The sequence below is a fragment of the Eptatretus burgeri genome, chromosome 11 (assembly GCF_056783735.1).
Source record: "Eptatretus burgeri isolate ZD-2024b chromosome 11, Ebu_testis_v1, whole genome shotgun sequence".
NCBI lineage: Eukaryota > Metazoa > Chordata > Myxini > Myxiniformes > Myxinidae > Eptatretus > Eptatretus burgeri.
In genome coordinates this window covers 14997543-15019202 of record NC_140971.1, presented here as the reverse complement: position 1 = coordinate 15019202, position 21660 = coordinate 14997543, and the positions used below count along the sequence as shown (strand labels likewise).

At 42.9% G+C, this 21660-nt stretch overlaps 1 protein-coding gene across 3 annotated transcripts in view; it reads left to right on the top strand.

Moving 5' to 3' along the window:
• The window catches only part of LOC147016551 (b(0,+)-type amino acid transporter 1-like), a 106353-nt gene extending 87164 nt beyond the window's left edge, over positions 1 to 19189 (top strand). The window contains exons 3-6 of one of the 3 annotated variants that reach the window (XM_085845300.1): positions 6317 to 6445; positions 8482 to 8843; positions 9692 to 9784; positions 12065 to 19189. In XM_085845300.1, coding sequence (XP_085701426.1) covers positions 6317 to 6445; positions 8482 to 8843; positions 9692 to 9784; positions 12065 to 12304 — 824 coding nt within the window. In that variant the 3' untranslated portion in view covers positions 12305 to 19189. The other 2 variants (XM_085845302.1, XM_085845301.1) reach the window with 2 other exon arrangements.
• Positions 19190 to 21660: the final 2471 nt, after the last annotated feature.

The window sequence follows — 21660 nt, the reverse complement described above, 5'->3', positions numbered from 1 at the left end:
CTGCTATCCACCTAGCCTCCAAGCTTTGTGTCATCTGTAAATTTGGAAAGCTTACTCTTTACTCCATTTTCAAAATCGTTGATGAACAGTAATGGTCAGAGTGCTGATCCCTGAGGTACCCCACTACTTACATCCCTCCCAGCAAGACATCCTCCCACTCACAGCCACTCTTTGCTTCCTATTACTAAGCCAGTTTGCAATCCAATTAGCTACCTGACCAGCCACTCCACAAGCCCTCACTTTGGCTAACAATTTCCGATGTGGTCCCTTATTAAATGCCTTCTTAAAGTCTAGATATACTATGTCCACTGCCTTTCCCTCATCCACCCAATCAGACACTGTTTCATAGAACTCTAAAAAATTTGTTAAACAGGAACTATCTTTGGTAAACCAATGCTGACTTCCTTTAATGACTTTGTATATCTTTAAATGGTTCATCGGGTCCTTAATTAATGTCTCCAACACCTTCCCCACAACTGAAGTCAAACTAACAGGTCTATAGTTTCCCAATTCTTCTCTGGATCCTTTATTAAATAATGGTGTTACATGTGCTACTCTCCAATCCTCTGGTACCTGTCTTGACTCCAGGGAAATATTGAAAATATCCGTTAACATCTCGCTTACCTGCTCAGTCACCTCCATCAATACTCTCGGGTGCATATTATCTGGACCCGGAGCCTTATCTTCTCTTAGATTACCCAGCTGTTCCTTTACTTCCTCCACTCCAACCTGGATCTTCTGTAAAAGCCCTTCCACACCTCCTCGATCGATACTCTCAGCTATTGGTAATTCTCCTGACTGTTCTTGTGTAAAAGGTGAAGAAAAATACCTGTTAAATAAGCCTGCCATCTCACCTTTATCACTAACCACTCTCCTGGTGATATTCCTCAATGGGCCCACACTGGTCCTAACCTGTTCTTTTCCCCTGATATACTGAAAGAAAGCTTTGCTATTATATTTAATTCTCCTTAGCCCTGTCCTTCTCATACTCTCTTTTGGCTTGCAGAGTTATTTTCTTCACTTGCCTTTGTTTACTCCGATAGTGATATCAATCTAACTCCAGTCCTGTTATTTTAAACCTCATAAACGCCTTCTACTTCTCCTTTATAGCGTTCCTTATCTCACTACTCAACCACCCTGACCTCTTTCTGCTTTAAGTTTTACACCTCATTGGAATGTACTTACTCTGCAATTCTACACATTTGTTCCTTGAAGGTTTCCCATTTCTCTGATGCTGATTGTCCTGTTGTTAGCTTCTCCCAATCTACATCACACAATTCTCTCCTCATACCCTCAAGGTTTGCCTTCCTGAAATCTAATAGCCTGACTATCCTGAACTCTAACCCTTAACAGAAACTTTGCACACACAAAGTTATGTTCACTTGCTCCTAAATGCTCCCCAACCTCCACCTCCTCCAACATATTGGGATCGTTATTTGAAAGGAGGTCTAACACTGCACTCCCCCTCGTGGGCTTATCTACAAACTGGGTTAAAAAGCATTCCTGGAATAAAATGAGGAAATCCTCATCTGTTCTGCCCTTTCCCTGTTCCTGGACCCAATCTATCCCTGGCAAGTAAAAATCCCCCATAATAATCAATACTCTTCCCTGACCACATGCCCTTTTGAATTCTTCATGTACTCCTTCCTCCTCTTCCTTCACACCAAACCAATCCAATCTTCACACCAATATTTAATTGTCTCATCACCCACAAAACTGTCTCCCATACCTCATTTCTACCTATTTCTATTGCTGCACCTCCACCACTGTCTGTACTTCCACCACTGCCTGCACCCGCTGCACATCCACAGCTGCCTGCACCCGCTGCACATCCACAGCTGCCTGCACCCGCTGCACATCCACAGCTGCCTGCACCCGCTGCACATCCACAGCTGCCTGCACCAGCTGCACCTCCACCACTGGCTGCACCCACTGCACCTCCACTACTGGCTGCACACACTGCATGCACCTCCACCACTGTCTGCACCTGCTGCACCCCACCACTGCCTGCACCTACACAAATGCCTGCAACCTCTGCACTTCCATAACTGCCTGCACCCGCTGCACCTCCACCATTGCCCCTGCACCCGCTGCACCTTCGCCATTGCTTCTGCACCCGCTTCACATCTACCAGTGCCCCTGCACCCACTTCACATCCACCATTGCCCCTGCTGCACCTCCACCATTGCCCCTGCACACACTGCACCTCCACTACTGGCTGCACACACTGCACCTCCACTACTGGCTGCACACACTGCACCTCCACTACTGGCTGCACACACTCTACCTCCACCACTGCATGCACCCGCTGCACCTCCACAACTGCCTGCCCCCGCAGTTTTGAGTACTTTTCGTGGAATCCTTTCAATATATTAAAATTATGATCAGTTTGTACCTCCACTATAAAATGCAGTAGATTGGTGTTTAAACCAACTCCGTAGTTGAAACCAATTTTGAGTTCGGCTGTCAGAAAATAAGAATAAGAATAAGAATGACAAACGGGCATTTTTGGGTCTCATTTTTCTTGCTCAGCGATGATGTCCCAAAATTTAATGTCATTGGATGGGGAATTCTCTGCAGATAACTGGTAGGTAACTTATAAGTTTATAAATTGTATTTTGGTAGATTTTTTTGAGGATTTATGTTTTATTGAGCCAATGGAGTATCCGGGCCATCCCTACATCAGAAGTCCACCGACTTCTTGATCGTCAGGTTAGGAATCAAACTCAGACGAGAGAGGAAAAGGTAAGATCACCATCCTGCCAGGACCAAATCCTCAATTTATCCTCCCAAGAGCATTTAAGAAACTCCAACTCAAGGATTGAACAGTCCCTGACCAATATTGAGACCCCCTCAGCAAAGGGAATTTGTGATTTAACCTTCATGACCTAGCTTTTCCTCTATATTTTCTCTTGTGCAAGTGCTTCTCAGATGGACACACTGAAAGTTGCCAAAAATACTCCTATCAACAAGAAAGTTGCCAAGAATGATAGCAACTGCAGATCATTCAGCCTTCTTCCCCATCACAAACTCGGTGATGGAATCTATTGTTACTGCAGACCTCAAGTCTTGTATATTCTTCAATCCTCTTATGTTTTATCATCAATTAAACTAACTACCTTGGCTATTCCATTTCCGATATGCTGCTTCTTCAAACTCAGCAATGGTGCAACATGTCATAATACTCAAACAAAACATCAAGGATATTTATCTGGTCTTTGACACTGGCTGGCACTCCAACCTTGCTTTTCATGCTGTTGGCCACTGGTATTTAGTGTCCTCCTAATATATTTTTCTGATTCTCTAAATGTGCACAACAATGGGCTTCAAATTCTCCTTCCAGGTTTCTTGCTGTGCGAATCAGTTGCAACTGTCTTTTGTTACTGTGCATTTTGTTCATTAATGTCCTTGAGACTTCCAGATTTTCCCTCCTTTGAACTTCCTTCTACATCCATTTTGTCTCATGCATCCTCTCCTGCCCCCCCCCCCATTCCTCTCTTCACCCATTGTTTGTCCAAGTCTCCCTCCATCTTGGCCTTCGATCTGCTCTTGGTGTTTTCCCCTCTCTCTACTGTTCCTTTTGTCCTGTTATGTCCTGATTTGTTCAGTGTACTAGCTCTTCTACAAGCTTCGACGATGTATACAAAAGGAACCCTAAGACCCCTAATAATCCCAAAACCATTTGGAACCCTATAGACCATGTTTAACCCTTTAGAAATGTTAGACCCCCAAAAAACGGTTAAACCCCGTTAGACCCTTTATAACCCTGCTTCACCCTTTAGAACTCTTAAGACCTTGGACTCCTTTCTACCCTTTAGGCCTTTCGAACTTCACACCTATCAGACCTTTTAATACCCTTTGGCCTTTAGACCCTGTTCAGACGTTTTAAGATGCTTTCGACCCCTTTAAACAATTCCAACCCTTCAGACCATAAATTACATCCTTAAGACCCCTTCAAACCTTTAAAATCCTTCAAACCATTTTGACCTTTTAGACCCATTTTGACTTTCTCAGACCATTCGACCTTTACATCTTTACAACTAGACAAGTAAGACCTTTCATTTGCAATCAGTGGCCTTTCATTTAGTACATTCTTACATTTATTTGCCACACAAAAGTCCTGACGAAAGTCTGCAATCTCCGATTGCTCTTTCTAGTTTAATTTGACATTAATCTTAATTTAATTCAAACTCTTCATTAAATATTAACCTCTTCATGTCATTAATACCCTCTTGCTTTGAAGAACGAGAAAGAAAGGGGGATGGGAGGACAGAGAGTTGTGGTGGGGGTTGCAGAGAGGGGACAGTCCTTTCATAGTCCCTTTTTGTCCTTTTACACGGTTCGTCCTTTTAAGACCCCATGAACACTTTGCAACCTTTAGACCCCTTAAGACCATTTAAACCCCTATAGACCGACTTACAGCTGTATACCCTTTTTCCCTTGACTGTTTAGACTCTTTATACTTTTAAAGACCCTTACACCTTTTCGACCCAATAAACCCTCCAGACCCCTGAGACCGTTTAGACCCAAACTACGATTGGAATGTACCCGTTAGACCCCTTATGACCCTTTGCATCGATCATTTCCATGTCTTCATCCTTCGTTTTCCTCATTTGTGGAACTAGTACGTGCCCGTAAAAAAAAAATAATAATAATAATAAATAAATAAATAAACCACACAGGCCATTTATTCGCTCTCACGTGCCCGTACGTGCGTGACCCGGATGTTCGATATTATTTGCAGTTCCGATTATTCGCAATTTATTTTTAATACCCAATTATTCAATTAGCGCCAACGTATTTTACCTTTTCGCAATGTCGTGGCAAGGAAAAACAAAAAGAGAAGAGAAGAGAGAGAAAAAATTTACTTCCTGGTTCGGAGCATACCAGCACTCTGATGTTCCCGAAATTTACACACCGTCTAATATGAAAACGATCATAACTTGGGCCATTGTGTTTATCTATAAATGCGCATAAGAAATCGATAAATTATTAGAATACACGAATTCATCACTCTCCGGAAGCCCGTACGTTGTAACCCGTAATGGGGAACGTGGCTGTACTTCCCTTCCCCATTGGCCACGCCCACGCAACAACGTGTCTTCCCATTGGTTTGGTAAATAAATGGCCATAACTTGGGAAGCACTTGTCCGATTAATATCAAACCTTGAAAAGGCACATCCTCAGGTCCCCAGCAATATACCTGGCAAGTTTCAATTAGATCGGACCAGTGGTTGTCGAGAAACAGCGGTCACACACACACACACACACACACACACACACACACACACACACACACACACACACACACACACACACACACACACACACACACACACACACACACATTGCTGGAATTATAGATAGATTAATGCCATGTTGTCATACTTTTCCCTTCAGTCACCCAAGACTGTTAACAATCACCACCTGCTTGACTGTTGCCTTCAAGACTGTTGCCAATCCTCTCTCCCAGATTCATGCCTGAGTTTTTCATTGCTAGTTGACCCTAACTCCTATTTTTACATGCTACATCTTCCCACACTGTGATGCATCAGCTCATTTTTATCCTCCTGTTCACTCCCTCTCTGCATCTGGTTGCTCTCATTTTGTTTACCTGTCACCATCTGTTGTTTAACTCTTCCATAAGAATTGACTTCTGTTGAGAAAAAAAATGCAAAAAAAATATTGATAAGCATTCACTCATGGTTGCCATTTTCTCAATGTCATACCTCACATTTTGATGGCCAATTGGATACACATGGCATCATTATGGCGATTCACTGAACTCTCCCTCCATAAGGTTCCTCTGCAGGGGTAAAACACATCTTGAGGTTTGTGAATTTATTGTGCACAAACAGCAATTAAACACAAGAGTTACTTGACCTTTTGGAACAAAGAAAAGTAAAATAGATGTCATCATGGCTACAAGCAAATTGGTGAGAGAGCGAGAGGAGTGTTTCCTTTTTTTGTCGTGTTTGCTAAATAATGGACACAAACTTCCACAAATGATACGTTGTTTTCAAAGAGTTTTTTGTGAACAAGGAAGTAGCTTTTGTACAAAATAGACAAAGCCACATTTATTTGATGATGCTTGTTCTAAAAAGTTTATTCCAGGGTTTTAGGAAGTTCCTGGTCATCTATTTCAGGGAGGTTTGCACTTTTAATCTTATGCAGTTGATTAAAAAGATGACTCATGAATATGTCTTCGACACAAACAATGGCAAGTCTTACATGCTCATTTTTTGATGGCTGGCAAGCACGGCTGTCATATCCTTCCATTAAAATATGACAAAACCATGATTCATCTGGTGTGCAGAAGAGCTGAAACATAGAGAGAAAAACCTCCTTCGCTGCATCGTTGTGTCACTGATACTGATCACAGTGATATACCTACTTGTGAACATGTCGTACCTCACAGTGGTGACTCCAAAAGAGATCATATCTGGTGAGATGGACAAATAACACCCATATAGTTTTACACTGTCATTGTGCTGATCAAATCTTAATTCTTACTGTTACTGCTCACATTTACAAGATAACATTACTCACGGAGGTAACAATGTACTTTTTAAGCTATTCCAGAGCAAATATATAATTCTTGAAAGCAGTAAAAAAAAAAAAAAATTAATAATAATAATCATAAACACACAAACACGATAATATCCGTTTGGTAAACTGCTTCATACTGTGCATGGATCGATTCCTTTTTGAGGTGCGTGCAGATGGGGAGGAAGGTTGGCAATGCCACAATTTTTTTTTTAGATTGTATGCTGACTAACATTATAAGGAATGTATGATCAATGCCTGCAATTGCTACACCATCACAGCCTGCACTTGCCACACCCTCATCGCAGCCTACACTCGCTGCACCCACATCGCTGCCTGCACTCACCACACCCTCATCACAGCCTGCACTCGCTGCACCCACATCGCTGCCTGCACTTGCCGCACTCTCATCGCTGCCTGCACTTGCCGCACTCTCATCGCTGCCTGCAGTCTCCACACCCTCATCACTGCCTGCACTCACCACACCCTCATCACTACCTGCACTCGACGCACCCTCATCACTACATGCACTCGACGCACCCTCATCACTACCTGCACTCGACGCACCCTCATCACTGCCTGCACTTGCCACACCCTCATCACTGCCTGCACTCGCCACATCCTCATCACTGCCTGCACTCGCCACACCCTCATCACTGCCTGCACTCATCACACCATCATCAATGCCTGTACTCGCCACATCCTCACCACCGCCTGCACTCTCCGTGCCCTCATTACTGCCTACACTCACTGTACCCTCATCACTGTTTGCACTCGCCACACCCTCATCATTGCCTGCACTCACCACACCATCATCACTGGCTACAATGGCTGCACCGTCATCACTGCCTGCACTCGTCACACCCTCATCACTGGCTACACTGACTGCACCATCATCACTGCCTGCACTCATCACACCCTCATCACTGCCTGCACTCACCATACCCTCATCACTGCCTGAACTTGCCACACCATAACTACTGCCTGCACTCACCACACCCTCATCAATGCCAGCACTCACCACACCATAACCACTGCTTGAACTTGCTGCACCTTCACCACTGCCTGCACTTTCCACACCTTCAACACTGCTTGCACTTGCCACACCCCCACCACTGCCTGCACTTGTTGTACCCTCACCACTGCCTGCACTTTCCGTACCCCCTACCACTGCCTGCACTTTCCACACCCCCTACCACTGCCTGCACTTGTCGTACCCTCACCACTGCCTGCGCTTGGCAGATACTCACCACTGCCTGCACTTGCCACACCCTCACCACTGCCTGCACCCGTTACTGCTTATATTCACAACACACTGACCACAGTGACCTGTATTCACTATACACTGACCACTGCCTGCACCCGCTCCACCATTACTGCCAATCTCCTCTTCAAACTCAGTCCCCAAGCATAACCATCTCCTGGCTCAAAAATCTTCACACTTTGTTACCTCCAGCAAAGTAGTTATCTGTTTCTTCAACCTATCGACTGTAATCCCAAGGTCTGCCATTACTATCCATTAGCTACAGCAGTTTTGACCCTCTAGCACCACTATCAAATCTTAACCGTCGTTTATAATCTTATATTATCCTATCGACTCACTTCCCTAACATCTTTCCAAGACCTGTTTTTACTCGGAAAAATAAACTTAGCGCTTCATTAGCCATTAAAATGAGTAGGCCTCAAATAGTCGCTTCAAAATATAACAACACAATTGCCCACAGTCTGCTGTCAACACTAACTGCAACCTTAAACGATATGAAATATATCACACCTTACACATAACAAATACGAATAACAAAAAAGCACATCTACACCATAAGGAGTACTGAATCCATGAACTGGAAACCAAATATCAATATAGTTATGGTGATTATATTATGTCAAGAAAATGCCTTTAGATGAAAATTTTCATTTTGGACTTTTTGTTTTTAGATGCAGTGGGAATAACATGGGGAGATCGGGTCCTTGGAAGTTGGTCTTCACTCATCCCTATAACTGTGTCCATCTCCATTCTGGGCTCACTAAGCTCCAGTTACATGGTAGTGGCACGTCTTACCTATGGAGCTGCTGGTTGTGCAATGGACGGGCCACTCGCAATGCTCAATATTAGACACCACACACCGCTGCCTGCCATTGTATTGAGTGCTGTTCTGTCTGTGGTATTTATACTTCTGACGAGCATGCGCAACCTTGTAGCTACCTTGGGCTTCATCTCATGGTTCTTTGTCGGGCTTACTTGTGCTGCACTTCTGGTGCTGCGCTGGAGAGAGAAATCCCTGATCCGTCCATACAAGGTGGGAGATTTGACGGCAGAACTAAAACAAAAAAAAACAAAACAAAAAAAAATCACTTGTCATTTATTTCCAAAATATTTCCCTTTCATCCAAAAAAGAAATACAATTTCCAATTTATTTGCATCCTGGAATCAAAATGTATCGTGAATTATTGATGGTCAAGCTGTAAATATGAGCTATTGGTAAAGAGGTAAATTTCACTTGCAAATATAATCGTGCAGCCAAGGTGGTGAACTTAAAAATGGTCCATACAATGTTATTTGTGGAAATCACATCTTGGGACCCTCTACTTTTAAGTTATAACTGATGACATCCATCTTGTTTTGGTTGAGAAATTTTGATTACATAACAATTTCTGAAAACACCTTAACAGGGTGTATTTGTGCAGCATATTGAAAAAGCATTTGGATAACTTCATTTATATCTTTAATAAGCTTCACCTTCAATAATTAACATGATTTTTATGATGTTATGAAATGTAAAATGACAAAAGTAATTAAATATTACATAATAACCATGTTTCTCAATGAATTGAAAACAGTTCAGCCAATGGTTAAAATCTATCATATTTAATACAATATTCATATCAATCTGTGATTATACAATATTTGTATCAATCCGTGATACAATCCATGATATTTAATATAACACAACATCTCACTTTTTCTTGGGCAAACCACATTTCAAAGTTGGCCTTCAAAGCCAGTCACCAACTCGGCATCCTGCGCAATACAAGGTCTTTCCTTGGCACATCTGAACTATAAGCCACCTACGAGGCCTTCATTTGCAGCTTGATGGAGTATTGCTTTCCCATCTGGACTTTTACCCCTGCCTCACACCTTGCTCAGCTTGATGCAGTGGAAACCAAAGCCTTCAAGATCATTGGAATCTCCCGCGATGAAGCCGATTCTATGGGCTTATCACTTTCTCATCGCAGACAGGTCAGTAGTCTGTCTTCTACCGCATCCTTTCTGGTCTTGTACCCTCTGCTCTTTCTGTGCTTTGTCCATACCACCCCCCCTTCCCCCACAAAGATTCTGCAGGCACACATGGTTCACCATCAAACCTCATTCTGATGAAACTACCTCTATCCAGGATCACTGTTCACTTCCACTCATTTGCTCTTTTTTCCCACCTGTGGAACCAACTTACATATTCTCTTCAATCTCATTCGTCCCTCCAGGTCTTCAAGACAGCTATTCACCACCATCTCAGATCTTCCCCAATCCAAAACCATGTTTTTTTTCCTACCCCTATTAACCCCCCTCCAATCCCTTCTCCTTCGAAATTTCCAGTTTTCCCTCCTTGGAGTTTCCTTCTGTATCCATCTTGTCCACACCATGCATCCTCTTCTCCCCCTCATTACTAACCACACCCATTGTTTGTCCAGGTCTGCCTCGATCTTGGCCTTCAACTCTGCTGTTGGTGTTTCACCACTTTCTCTACTGTTCTTTTTTTGTCCTGTTACATCTAGATCCATTCAGTGTACTAGCTCTTCCACGAGCCGAGACTATGTATTAAAACAAAATGAATTATTTGATTGTTTTCTCGCTACTCTGCTGACCAGCAGTCCCACAGACACCAGCAAATCTCGATATTTTGGGTTTTTGGGAGTCCTTTTGCAACTGACATGAAAGTCCAAAGAAAATACATTCTTTTATGCAGAATAAGGGACTCTTTGAATGATGCTGTCTTTTTATAGTGGGTATTTTTTTCTGTGGATGTTTCCCCACATACTCCAGGTGTCTTCTTACTTGCTCACTGGATGCACTTCCTCTGACAACCAAGGATCTGCATCACGTCTTTCTTCAAGCCAATTCTGGATTTCATTTTCATCGGATTGACTGAAACTTGTAATTTTCAGGATTCTGACGAGTCCTGCATCTGTGATGGAACTTTGGTCAGGAGTGGTCAAAACTACATACAATTATTTTTCAGACTTCATTATCCTGCATACAAAATTAACAAGTATACAACATACGTACAATGTATAGTCAGTATCCGTAAGTAATTGAATTCCATAATTTTCAACTATTTATGTCAAAACAGGAATATCTTTACTCGTTGATAAAATTCTAAAGTTCTCACAATAAATCAAGAAGGTTTATCATATGATGTACTTGACCAAATATTAGAATAGGCAAGCCAGTGAGAAAGATTCAAGGAAAGGGGTTAACACAAAATATGTTCAACGCAAAATGCTCAAACATGACAAAATGTCATCAAGTTGATTTGTATAGCAGACACTGATTACCAGGAAGAAAAATCAATCCAAAAACATGAAATAGACCAAAATTTTAAGTTGGGCTAAAAAAGCCATGTTGACTGCCTGACTAGAACAGAAGGCAAATTTTATGCACGTCACCTTCCCCGAATGGACATCCGACTCGAGTTATCATAAAGTGATCAATGCAATTAGTGCATTTAACTAAGTATCTCTCTTTGGTTTATCAGGGATTTATTTTTTTTTGCATTATTTCCCAATCACTGAGAGAGAATCACTTTCATGATTTCAAATCACAATAACTTCAAAAAAGCAAGTTAAGACTGAATGCCAATGAACAAGTGCAAGTTATGTATACTAGTGGATTGGCATGTATTTCTGTCAAACATCAGCGCACACATCACATTCCACTACCAATTTATACAAGTTCCCTAACTAGGAACTCCAATGCAGAAATAGGCCATTAGACCCATCAAGCCAATGCGATGGTTGCCAACCTATGCTCCACATATTTTTAAATACCAAGTGTCAAGGAAGGAAGAACTCGACTGGGGTCGGTTCAAACCGCCAACTTCCCAGACTCAGAGCGGACACTCGAGCCATTACATCATTGAGTCTGGTCAAAAAGCCCAGATCACTGAGCAACCAGACAAAACCCTAAAAGCAAGGTGATTGCATAACTTAAATGGGAAAGATGGCAAAGCAATGAAGAGATTGCTTCATAATTGTCAAAAAGCTGCCAACAATAAATAATTAATTGGATGGGCGAGTGTGGCTGGTGAAGACGTACATATGTGGTGCTGAGTGGATTGGGAGCTGTTGCAGCCTTAAAATAAACGAGCGCTGATCAAACTTTTTTGAGTATAATAATAACAATAATAATTTGAGTGTAATAATAATGATAACAATGTCAGCTTTACACCAAGGATTGTTGTTGACTCTCACACCATGCCAAGCAGAAATAGTTATGATGCTTCCATCCTGTTGGTTCTGTTAGGTGTTTCCAGTGTTGCCATTGCTGATGGTGGGCATCTGTGGTTTCCTGGTTGTTGCTTCAATCACCTCTCCACGCCTCGAGTACTTCTATTTTATTGCCTTCATTTTCTGTGGAACATTTTACTACGTACCATGTATTCATTTTGGCCTGTCACTACCCAAACGAATCACTTGCTGGATCCAACTTATTCTTGAGGCTGTTCCAGCTTCACCATTAAGTGCAAATGAACATCCAAATTAAAGGTGTCATCTTTCAGGCTGGCATTTCAGAGGTTTAGAGGAATGCAAGCACTCTCCCTAAGCTTATATAGCTACCTTTTAACCCAACAAGTAAAAGGTGTTTTTTTTTCTGCAAAGATGACTCAATGTCTTTCTGAGTTACTCTGGTAGAAACTATCTGATTATTTGATTTAAAAAGAATATTTCATTCGTTTCACTACTGATTATTAAAAGAGATTTGGGTATTATAGAATAATGAGTTAATCTGGAATAGTGCAGCATTTAACAGAGCTTAGTACAAATGCTCAAGAAGACACAATTCATACTACTTCCCCAAAACGATCCACTTTATCCTTTGGAGGTGCAGCGAGGAATATTTTTTACTCTTCCATAATACCAGGGCCTCTTCTGTTTTCTCAAAGAAATATTCAGACAATGATTTTCGTGAAGCTGTTAAGCTAATCTGTTTGCATTTGGCTTGAAAATGAATCGAGTATTATTGTATTAACACAATGCAAGCCAGAATATTTGACATTGCAACACAGTGAATTAAATTTTGGAAAGTCATTTTTTTTCTGTGTTAAAGGGTGTGGAACCCCTTTTTGTTACATGATATTGTGCTTTATGGGCAAAAAAACCAAACATACAGTAATGTTTGGGTGGATAAACAAAATGTTGCCATTTTATGAAGTTATTCTACTTTTCAACATTAATTCTCGATAACATAACCAACGATGAAAAAAAAAAAAACAGTTTAGGATTAAGGGATCTCATACTATTTAAATACTTGGAGTTTGAAATGTCTGCCACTTAGTGTGTGTGTATGTATGTATGTATACATATATAATTATATATGTATATATTGTAGCAGGCCTGGGGTGGGGTGAGAAGACCACGAAGGGGGGAAGGCTACCTCGGGTTCCCACCAGACTCTCCAGGATCGCAGGCCGTCGTAAACGGATAACTCCATGACGCGGCAGGTCGCTAATCGACCATGAACACCAATAACTCAACCATGTCACCTAGGGTCCTCCGTCTAAGGTTAACCTTGCACGCGAGGCAGGTGAATGTAGAGATCCAGCGTACGAGAGCAGAGAGAGGGAGGACGGACGGGTTCGTGATCCGCCCTTTATAAGCCCGTGGTGTAGGTCACTTAAAATTGTCACGTGACCTAATTACCGCGGGACACGCCCTCGGTACGCCTTTTCCAAACTGGGTCACCTTACTGGATCAGATGCAGCAGAGCGTAACTGCCAAGGAACGTACCGGCAAGAAGAACGGATCGTTGGGAGATAACGTCCTGGCTAAGCTAGGATACGGACCATGCTGGACCAATGAAGGAAGAGACGAAAATGAGTTGGGAACATTTCTATATAAAGCATTTAACAATAAGGTGAGGAAAAATAAGTGGCACAGTAAATAGGGTTTATTATTTTGTACAGCAGGGATAGCAAGGAATTTGTGGGGTGCGACAAAAGGAAAGCAACTTACCAAAGCAGACTTATTCCGATACATCTTCTACACTCTTAACTTAAGCTAGGACAGGCACCACACACACACACACACACACACACACACACACACACACACACACACACACACACACACACACACACACACACACACACACACACACACACACACACACACACACACACACACGATGAAGATGAGATAATCAACAGGAAGGAGAGATGAGGGCTAACGGCCTCACAATACCTTGCATGGTCGGCCGACCACGCTACGCAGTACACTTTGGGGAATGCTCCGCTGAGCGATTCCACCTTGAGAGTCGGAGTGTTGTCTCCTGTTAATTACTGTACAGGGGCTCGTAGAAGCGCGTGCACCAATCCAGAGAGTGGGAGGATGCCAGCAGGAGAGTAGAAGGTTGAGAGAGGGTGGAGTCAGCAGGCGAAGTCAGCACGCAAGGCAGGCAAATGTAGAGATCCAGCGTGCGAGAGGAGAGAGAGAGGACGGACGGCTTCACGATCCGCCTTTTATGAGCCCCGTGGTGTAGGGTGGGGTGACGACCTGAAGTGATGCGTCGTCACCCAAATCGTGCGCTCCGATTGGGCCCTGGCCCCATGCTGCCAGGCTCCAACAGCTGGAAGTGGTCCAATTTGTTCATCCGGTGCAACATGGCCGAGCTGCGGAATTGCCTTGCTCCGAACACCGCGACATGAATCGTCTTGCACCAAACTCCCAGGCCATGCTCCGGCGACTGGATGAGGGTCGTGTCGGTCCCGCATGCCCGTTCGGGCACCCCCGGTGCTCTGCGGGTGGCGCTGGTCAATGCACTTGTTCCATCTGCACGCCACGCGGCCCGAGCGGTCTGAGCTGTGCAGCAGGCCCCTGCTTAGTGGCCACTGCATAAAAGCGGAGGTGTAAGGAGGCGTGGAATGACCTCTACCATTTGCGGGGAAGACTGGCAGCCAAGGCAGTGAGCGAAGGTCGATGGTGAGACGCCGTTGTAAATCAGTGCGCAGACCCGAATGAAGAGGTGTGCTATGCTCACCCCATACAGTGTGGTGGTGATTATCACAGGGCTGCACGCATGTCTGTTATCATGCATTTGCACCTGCTTTGCTTTGTATCATGGATTGAAGGAAGGGGTTGGATGTAAATCAGGGTGGAAAAGAAGACGTAATTATTAGATGCAAATATGAGGGGAAGGTCTGGGTGTATGAATACAACTGAAATAACTGCCTGGGGATCACTGTATGTTGGGTGCCATCGCCTTAGAGGCAAATACTTTTCAGAACCGCAACACTACCCACCTCCCTTTTGCTAGACTCGATCCGAGTCGTTGAACATTCGTGTGGCATGTCGGTGTAGTTTCCTCTTGTACGCTTTACCTACGGATCCCTGAATGCGACATTTCAAATACATGTCCCAAAAATAATAAACCTAGTGTGTTACGTATATAAGCGAGCAGACTCATATGGACATCCTTATGCTACATTTCCGGAATTGAACTAAACAAACAGGTGGGTTATAACTATATACATTTCTAATATTTACATTACCCATGGCCCAGGACCTGTGACTCAAGGGAAGAAAACACAGCAAATGAAAAAAAATTGTGGATGAGTGCAGCAGCAGGTGATCACGCAGCCTGGTGTCTTCAGGGCCCTAAATGTTTTTGTTTTTTTCTCTCTCTCTCCTGGCTGCTAGAGGCAATTCACCCTAACATGGCAGGCCACACGCCGTCTCACAGTCCATTTGAACTTGCCTTTATCAATGACGATGTCCGGGCTGTGCAAATACAGTCCCCAGTGATGCGGCTGCCTACATGGCAGTCCCTGCAAACACTACCACAACAGATGGTCCTGGGTACATGACAAGGTTCAGCGAGTCGAGATAAATAAGGTCAAGGCAAATAAAGGCATGGGCAAGGCATGGCAAGTGGAATCAAAGCAAAGGCATGGCAAATGCAGACTAGGCAAGGTGCAATAGGTTGGCATACGAAGCTAGCTGGCCTCGTTGTGGTCTCGTGTAGTTGTGGAGGGAGTGTGGTAGCGTTGGCTGATCCGAAGACGGGTTCAGTCCTCCCCTACGGTCTACCCACCCCCCACCCCACCCCCCCCCAATCCTATTGCCTCTGCCTGTCCTTGTCCATGCCCACCCCTGTTAGGTTATAACAAAGTAATTAGATTGAGATTATTATATTATTTTTAATAAGTGTTCCTATTCCTCTTATCGTCTTTGTTTGGATAACCTGTCCTAACCATCTATTCCCAATCCCTAAGATCCCTTTAAAGAGGATTGAGAAAGAGACAAGTAAACCTGTCCAGAGGTCCAATGCACCCTCAAAATAACTCCCACAGGCCTCAGAATTTTCACGATGAGTCCAGCCGCCTACGAACAGTGAAGGGATGGATGGTGCGAAGGGGTACACATATTGTAATCTATCCTATCACTTAATAATCTTAAAACTATCCCTGGGGCTTTTCAACACGCCTGTCTCATTAAACTATCAGTTCTAGCAACTACGATTTCCGTCGCCCGTGTTGGTGTTCATTATTAATTTGGGCCTGGCCCGCAAAATTTCCCGTGTTCTTGCATAATTCCGTGGCTGGGCAGCGTGGCTCCACTGGCAGGTCTACCCCCCTGCCAAACTCATTTTTCAGCACCCCCAGGTCACTGAGGCTGTCTCTGAGCCTACCTACTCCTCACTAACATGGGGAATGTTCTCACTGGCACTTCCCCCTCAATGCCCACATGGCATTTTGGCGTTCCAGGTCCCTTTTCGCTGGGTATCCGTGCCCATTACATACTCTAACTCCTCGGTCTGTTGGACCCACGGTCTACTCTGGCAGACTACTCCAGTGCTCGGGGTGCCCTCGACTTGATACTCACATTTCACAAGCCACGCTCCCAGCCAGTTAATCGTCTCCTGTGCCCTGCAAAATGTTTTGTGCCTTTGTTCAACACCAACCACAAAACGACATCCCTTTGTTAATTTGACTATCCCGCTAACTAACAATACTCTAACCCCGGGTTCCCTTGGGTGGGATTCACTCCTCCCCCCAATCATTCGCTCGCACCATGCATTCCACATTCACTCCATTTATATTGGGCCCGCTGACCCGTACTCACTCATCATTTTTCCACTCACACCGACGCTCAACTAGCTACATTCCCCTAACTCGTGCTCCCCGTCATCCCTTACTCGAATGCACGTTCCAAGTCTGTCCTTGTTCCCAATGATCTCTAATTGCTATCCTAACTCCCCCTAACTCGTGTTCCCGGGCCCATATGGAGTACTGCTCCTAGTGTCCCCATGGGGTTGGTCTCTCTAACGTTATACCCTTCCCCTCATTAGTGCTCCTTTGCCCAAGTGTGGATGTTTCATCCTTCCGAGGTCGGTGAAATGAGTCCCAGTGTACTGGTAATGAGGGCATTGCATCAGTGGCACAGCCGTGCCCTTAACCAATAATGCTACCTGTAGCATTGTGCTGGAGGAGGAGGAGGATCTTAATATTTCATCTGATTTGAAGTGGAACCTTCATATTTACTATATTGTCACCAGGGAAAATAGAAAGTTGTTTATGTTGAAGATGCTCAAAAAGTTTAACTTGGCCGCGGAAGATTTGCTCACCATTTGTAAAGGATATGTTAGATCACTGTTAGAGAATGCTGTACAGTTTAGAATGCTGGTCTCACAATCCACCAAAGTAACAAATTGGAACAGGTTCAGAAAAGGGCTCTCCGAATCATTCTATGACAATTATACAGTGATTAAGACCAGGCCCTTCAGTCTTGTGATATTCCAACCTTGAAACAACACAAGTTTGAAATTTGTCTGACAGTTACATGCCAATTGCTAACATCTAATGAGTTTAGACATTGGCTTCCAGACCTCAGGTAGGATCGCACTCAATACTCTCAGAAATTATCTCAACTGTCACAAATTACATGTAAAACCCAAAAGCACAAAAACAGTTCCATACCATAGTTTAAGATTCTTAATGAATAATGTACATTGCACTCCCCCCCATTTCGTTTTCTCTCCTTTCTTTTTCAATGACATACTCTTATCAGTTTGTTAAAGTAGAAAGTAATTACATGTAGTATATCTTTTTACGAACACACTGCTGATTTTGATGATTTTAATTGATTTGATATGTAATGTATCTGCTGTCCTCTTCTTATGTTTTGCATTAATTTTTCATGACATCACCTGTCCCTGAATTTTGGTCCAAGATCGCTCACACTTTTTAGCTCTCTATTTCTTTGAACCTTATATAGCCTGGCTCTCAGGCCGAGTTTTCCTTTTCCCTTCTCTAATCCCACTAGCAGAGTGCCCACCATACGGGTGATCTTGTTCTCAGCATGCAACATGTTCTTCTGACACATACCTTTATTTGGGCAGTGTATAGGCAACTTACAGCTGTGTAGGCAAAGAAGAAAAACTGCATGAAGTTATATGCATTAAACAAAAACATACCTCCTGTTTATAATTCAAACCATACCGCCTGCTACACGATACACATTTACATCGAGAATTTGTGACTCCCGTCTCTCCCAAGACCACTGGCAAAGATAAAAACATCCCTATGTACTAATTGGGGTCATCCTGATTCTATGTGGCAAGTCTGGATGCAATCAGCCCAGAACTGTAGGAGGAGTAGCGTGACAAACACACAAACACCAGTCCGTGAATTACACTAAGGATTCACCCTGGTTCCCCCCTTTCTCATGTTTACCTCATCTCTGCTTCCACCTAGTGATGTGCTATTGCACATATTTCCTAATCCTCCCCTTGCTTTTTGCTGTATTCATCCTCCTATAGTGTCTATCATGCCTTCTGTTCATATTTTATAATGCAATTTGCTTGCATTCCTTGTCATCTCAGTATGTGCAGAACACAGGCCGTTCTAGTGCACTTTCTTCCTTAATTGTTTACATGTCACATGTATAATGTGGATGGTTTAATCTTTTTGGCTTGCAGTGATCAAGTCCGTTTGTGAATTCATCTGTCCCTTATTATAATGTCCCTTTTATCCAAATGTTAATTGGTATGCAATTTAATGATATTACAATGAACTATTTTGCAGCAATTTTTCTTTTCTCTATGTTTGAATGAATATAACCACAACGACTACTATGACTACTACAACATAGTGATTTGTGCTGTTTAACATTCCACCGAGTTGAAAGGATCCCATTTTGAATTCAAACTGATAAATTTTCTCACCGTTTACACAATGTTCCAGTTTTCTGTGATATTCAATTGGTCAGATGTTTCATCAAACTTTAAAATTCAATCGAAATCGGAACTCGGGGCTGGTGTTTAATCTGGGATTTCAGTATGGACAAACTGTAACATCAGTTACCATGACAAGTTACCAAGTATTTGTTGGATGTTGTTCCTCATTAGAAATAAAATCTTATACTCATTAAATACATGTGTTCTATCTTACATGACCTCCATTTAATTGACTGAAACTTTGGGATCCATGTACACATTCGAGGACAATATGAATTCAAACAATATTGAGATTTTGTCATGTCATTTTCAGGTAATGTCAGTTACCACGAATAATCGACTGTCTTGGACAGAAAATATTAGGTGTAATCCAATTTTTTTTTAATGTCTTCCAGTAGGGCAAGGTCCATGTATCCAACAACCAAAATATCATAAGTTATAATAGATTTCTGACAGCTCTGCATATCAGTTTCTGATCCTGAGGTACTCAAAATGTAACATCAGTTACCACGGAATTTCCCACTTCAGGAAATGTACAAAAGGAGAGGGAGACATAGTGGTGAAATGATAATGGTCAGGAAGCAATAGCTAAGAATAATAATGCACAAAAGAAGTTGAGGAAGAGGAAGGAACATATGGATAGAGAGGAACATAAGCATTTCAAGAAGGAAGCAAATAAAGAAGCAGCCAAAGCAAAATAAAAATTAAAAAAATGGAGAATATGAAGAGTGGGGGAAAAGTTTGAACACTGCAGAGGGAAGAAACAAAATATCCTGGATAGGTAGACAGATGATGAAGGATACAAAGGATGTTCTTGGAATATATTGTGTGAAGAGAAAGGATGGAAAGGTTGTATGTAGTTACAAAAGAGGAAATTGACAAAGAATGGGAAGACCATTTCCAAAAGTTGTGGAATGAGGATAATGAATGGGATAAGCATGTGGAGAGCAGGAAAGCAGAAGGCGCAGAGGAGGAAATATGTACAAGACGAAGAAGTTAGGTCAGCTATTAAGAAATTAAACAAAAGTAAAGCAGCAGGACCAACTGGTGTAGTTGAGATGGTGGAGGCAGCAGGAGAGTTGGGAGTAAAGTGGTTGAATGATGTACAGAGACATGACAGAAGTAAATAGACACCACGATTTTTAAAGAATTTATTTATTGAACATTTGATCCATTTTAATACATACACTAGTATTTGGTGGACTTGCCATTTGCAGATTTCAATGCTTTTACTCTTTCAGGCATAGAACTAGAGTTCAGAAATTTTCAGAGTTCAGAAAAGCACAGGCTTCACGGAAACGGTTCAGCAATTCTGCCCATGATGTTGGTTTCATGGACTTTTTCCGCACAGCTCGATCCAATATGGCCCAGAGGTGTTCAATGGGAAAAATGCCAGTAGACTGACTTGGCCATGGAAGTCGCTTGATCCCATTTCTGTCCTGCCATTCTTTGGTCTTTTTTGCAGTGTGGCATGGAGCTTCATCTTCCATGAACAAAGTGTTGTTTTTGACAATCTGACCAGTGGAGAAGACGAGGAGAAGTCCATCCTCAAGGATAGAAATGTATATCGTAGAGTTGATGTTGCCAACACACTCCACAAGCTCTGACCGACCAGCGCTCCAGATTGCTCCCCACACCATCACTGAAAAACCACAGTGTTTGACAGTTGGTTGCAATCAGTTCAAAGAAAATTATTGACTGGGAAGTCTCCAGACCCATACGTGTCCACTGTCAGAAAATTGAGCAAATTGGGACTCATCTGAAAAAAATGACAGTTTGCCAAAACTCCAAGGGTCTGTTGGCCATTTCATCAGCCCACTTCTTTCTCATTTGAATGTTGGCTGGTCTAAGAAGAGGTTTTCTCTTCGCTGCTCTCCCATTGTAGCCCAGTTGAGGAAAATACCGCGCAGCAGTTCTTGAGCTAACTTGGACCTCCTCTGCAACATCTGCTGCCTTGCAACGGGGAGTTTTCTCAATGGACCGCTTGACAGCTCGAAGACACCTTTCTGAGGGCCCAGATCGACCAGAACGGGAAGCTGTGGATTCCTTGCCTTCACTGGTGAATTGCACAATCACCTGATTGACCGTAGAAAGCGGAATGCCAAGGTTCTGAGCTATCTGACGCTGGCTGACTCCACCTTCCAAATGGCCAACAATTGATCCTCTCTGAAAATCGGAAAGTTTGTGTGCTCCCTGGGTTTGAGGCATAGTTAATTGTCATACAAGACCCAGGAACTCGTTTCTGTCAATAAATAGTTGAATATAATTTAAAAAAAAAATCACTCAGTAAAACTTGCTTTATGCAGATGAAATGAATAAATTTAAGGTGTCTAACATGAACCAACTCATTCCGATAAACGGGATGTCTGTTTAACTTCCATTCGAGGGATGGCACACACATTGATGAAATCACCCTGTCTGTGAAACACAGGGATGAGAGTTTATAGCTAAGTTGGGATTTGAACCCAGGGTAGACAGCTTATAGATGAGTATGCATACCTCCAGGCTGTACTGTCAGCCACATGAGCAGATTAAGCTTGGGCAAAATGCTTCTTGCAGGAAAAGTATCCAAAGAGACCTCTACAACTTCACAACTGGCTTAAATTACAGAGCTGTTTCAATATCTTCATTCAGCCTTTCCAACATGACTAAACACGTTTATATTG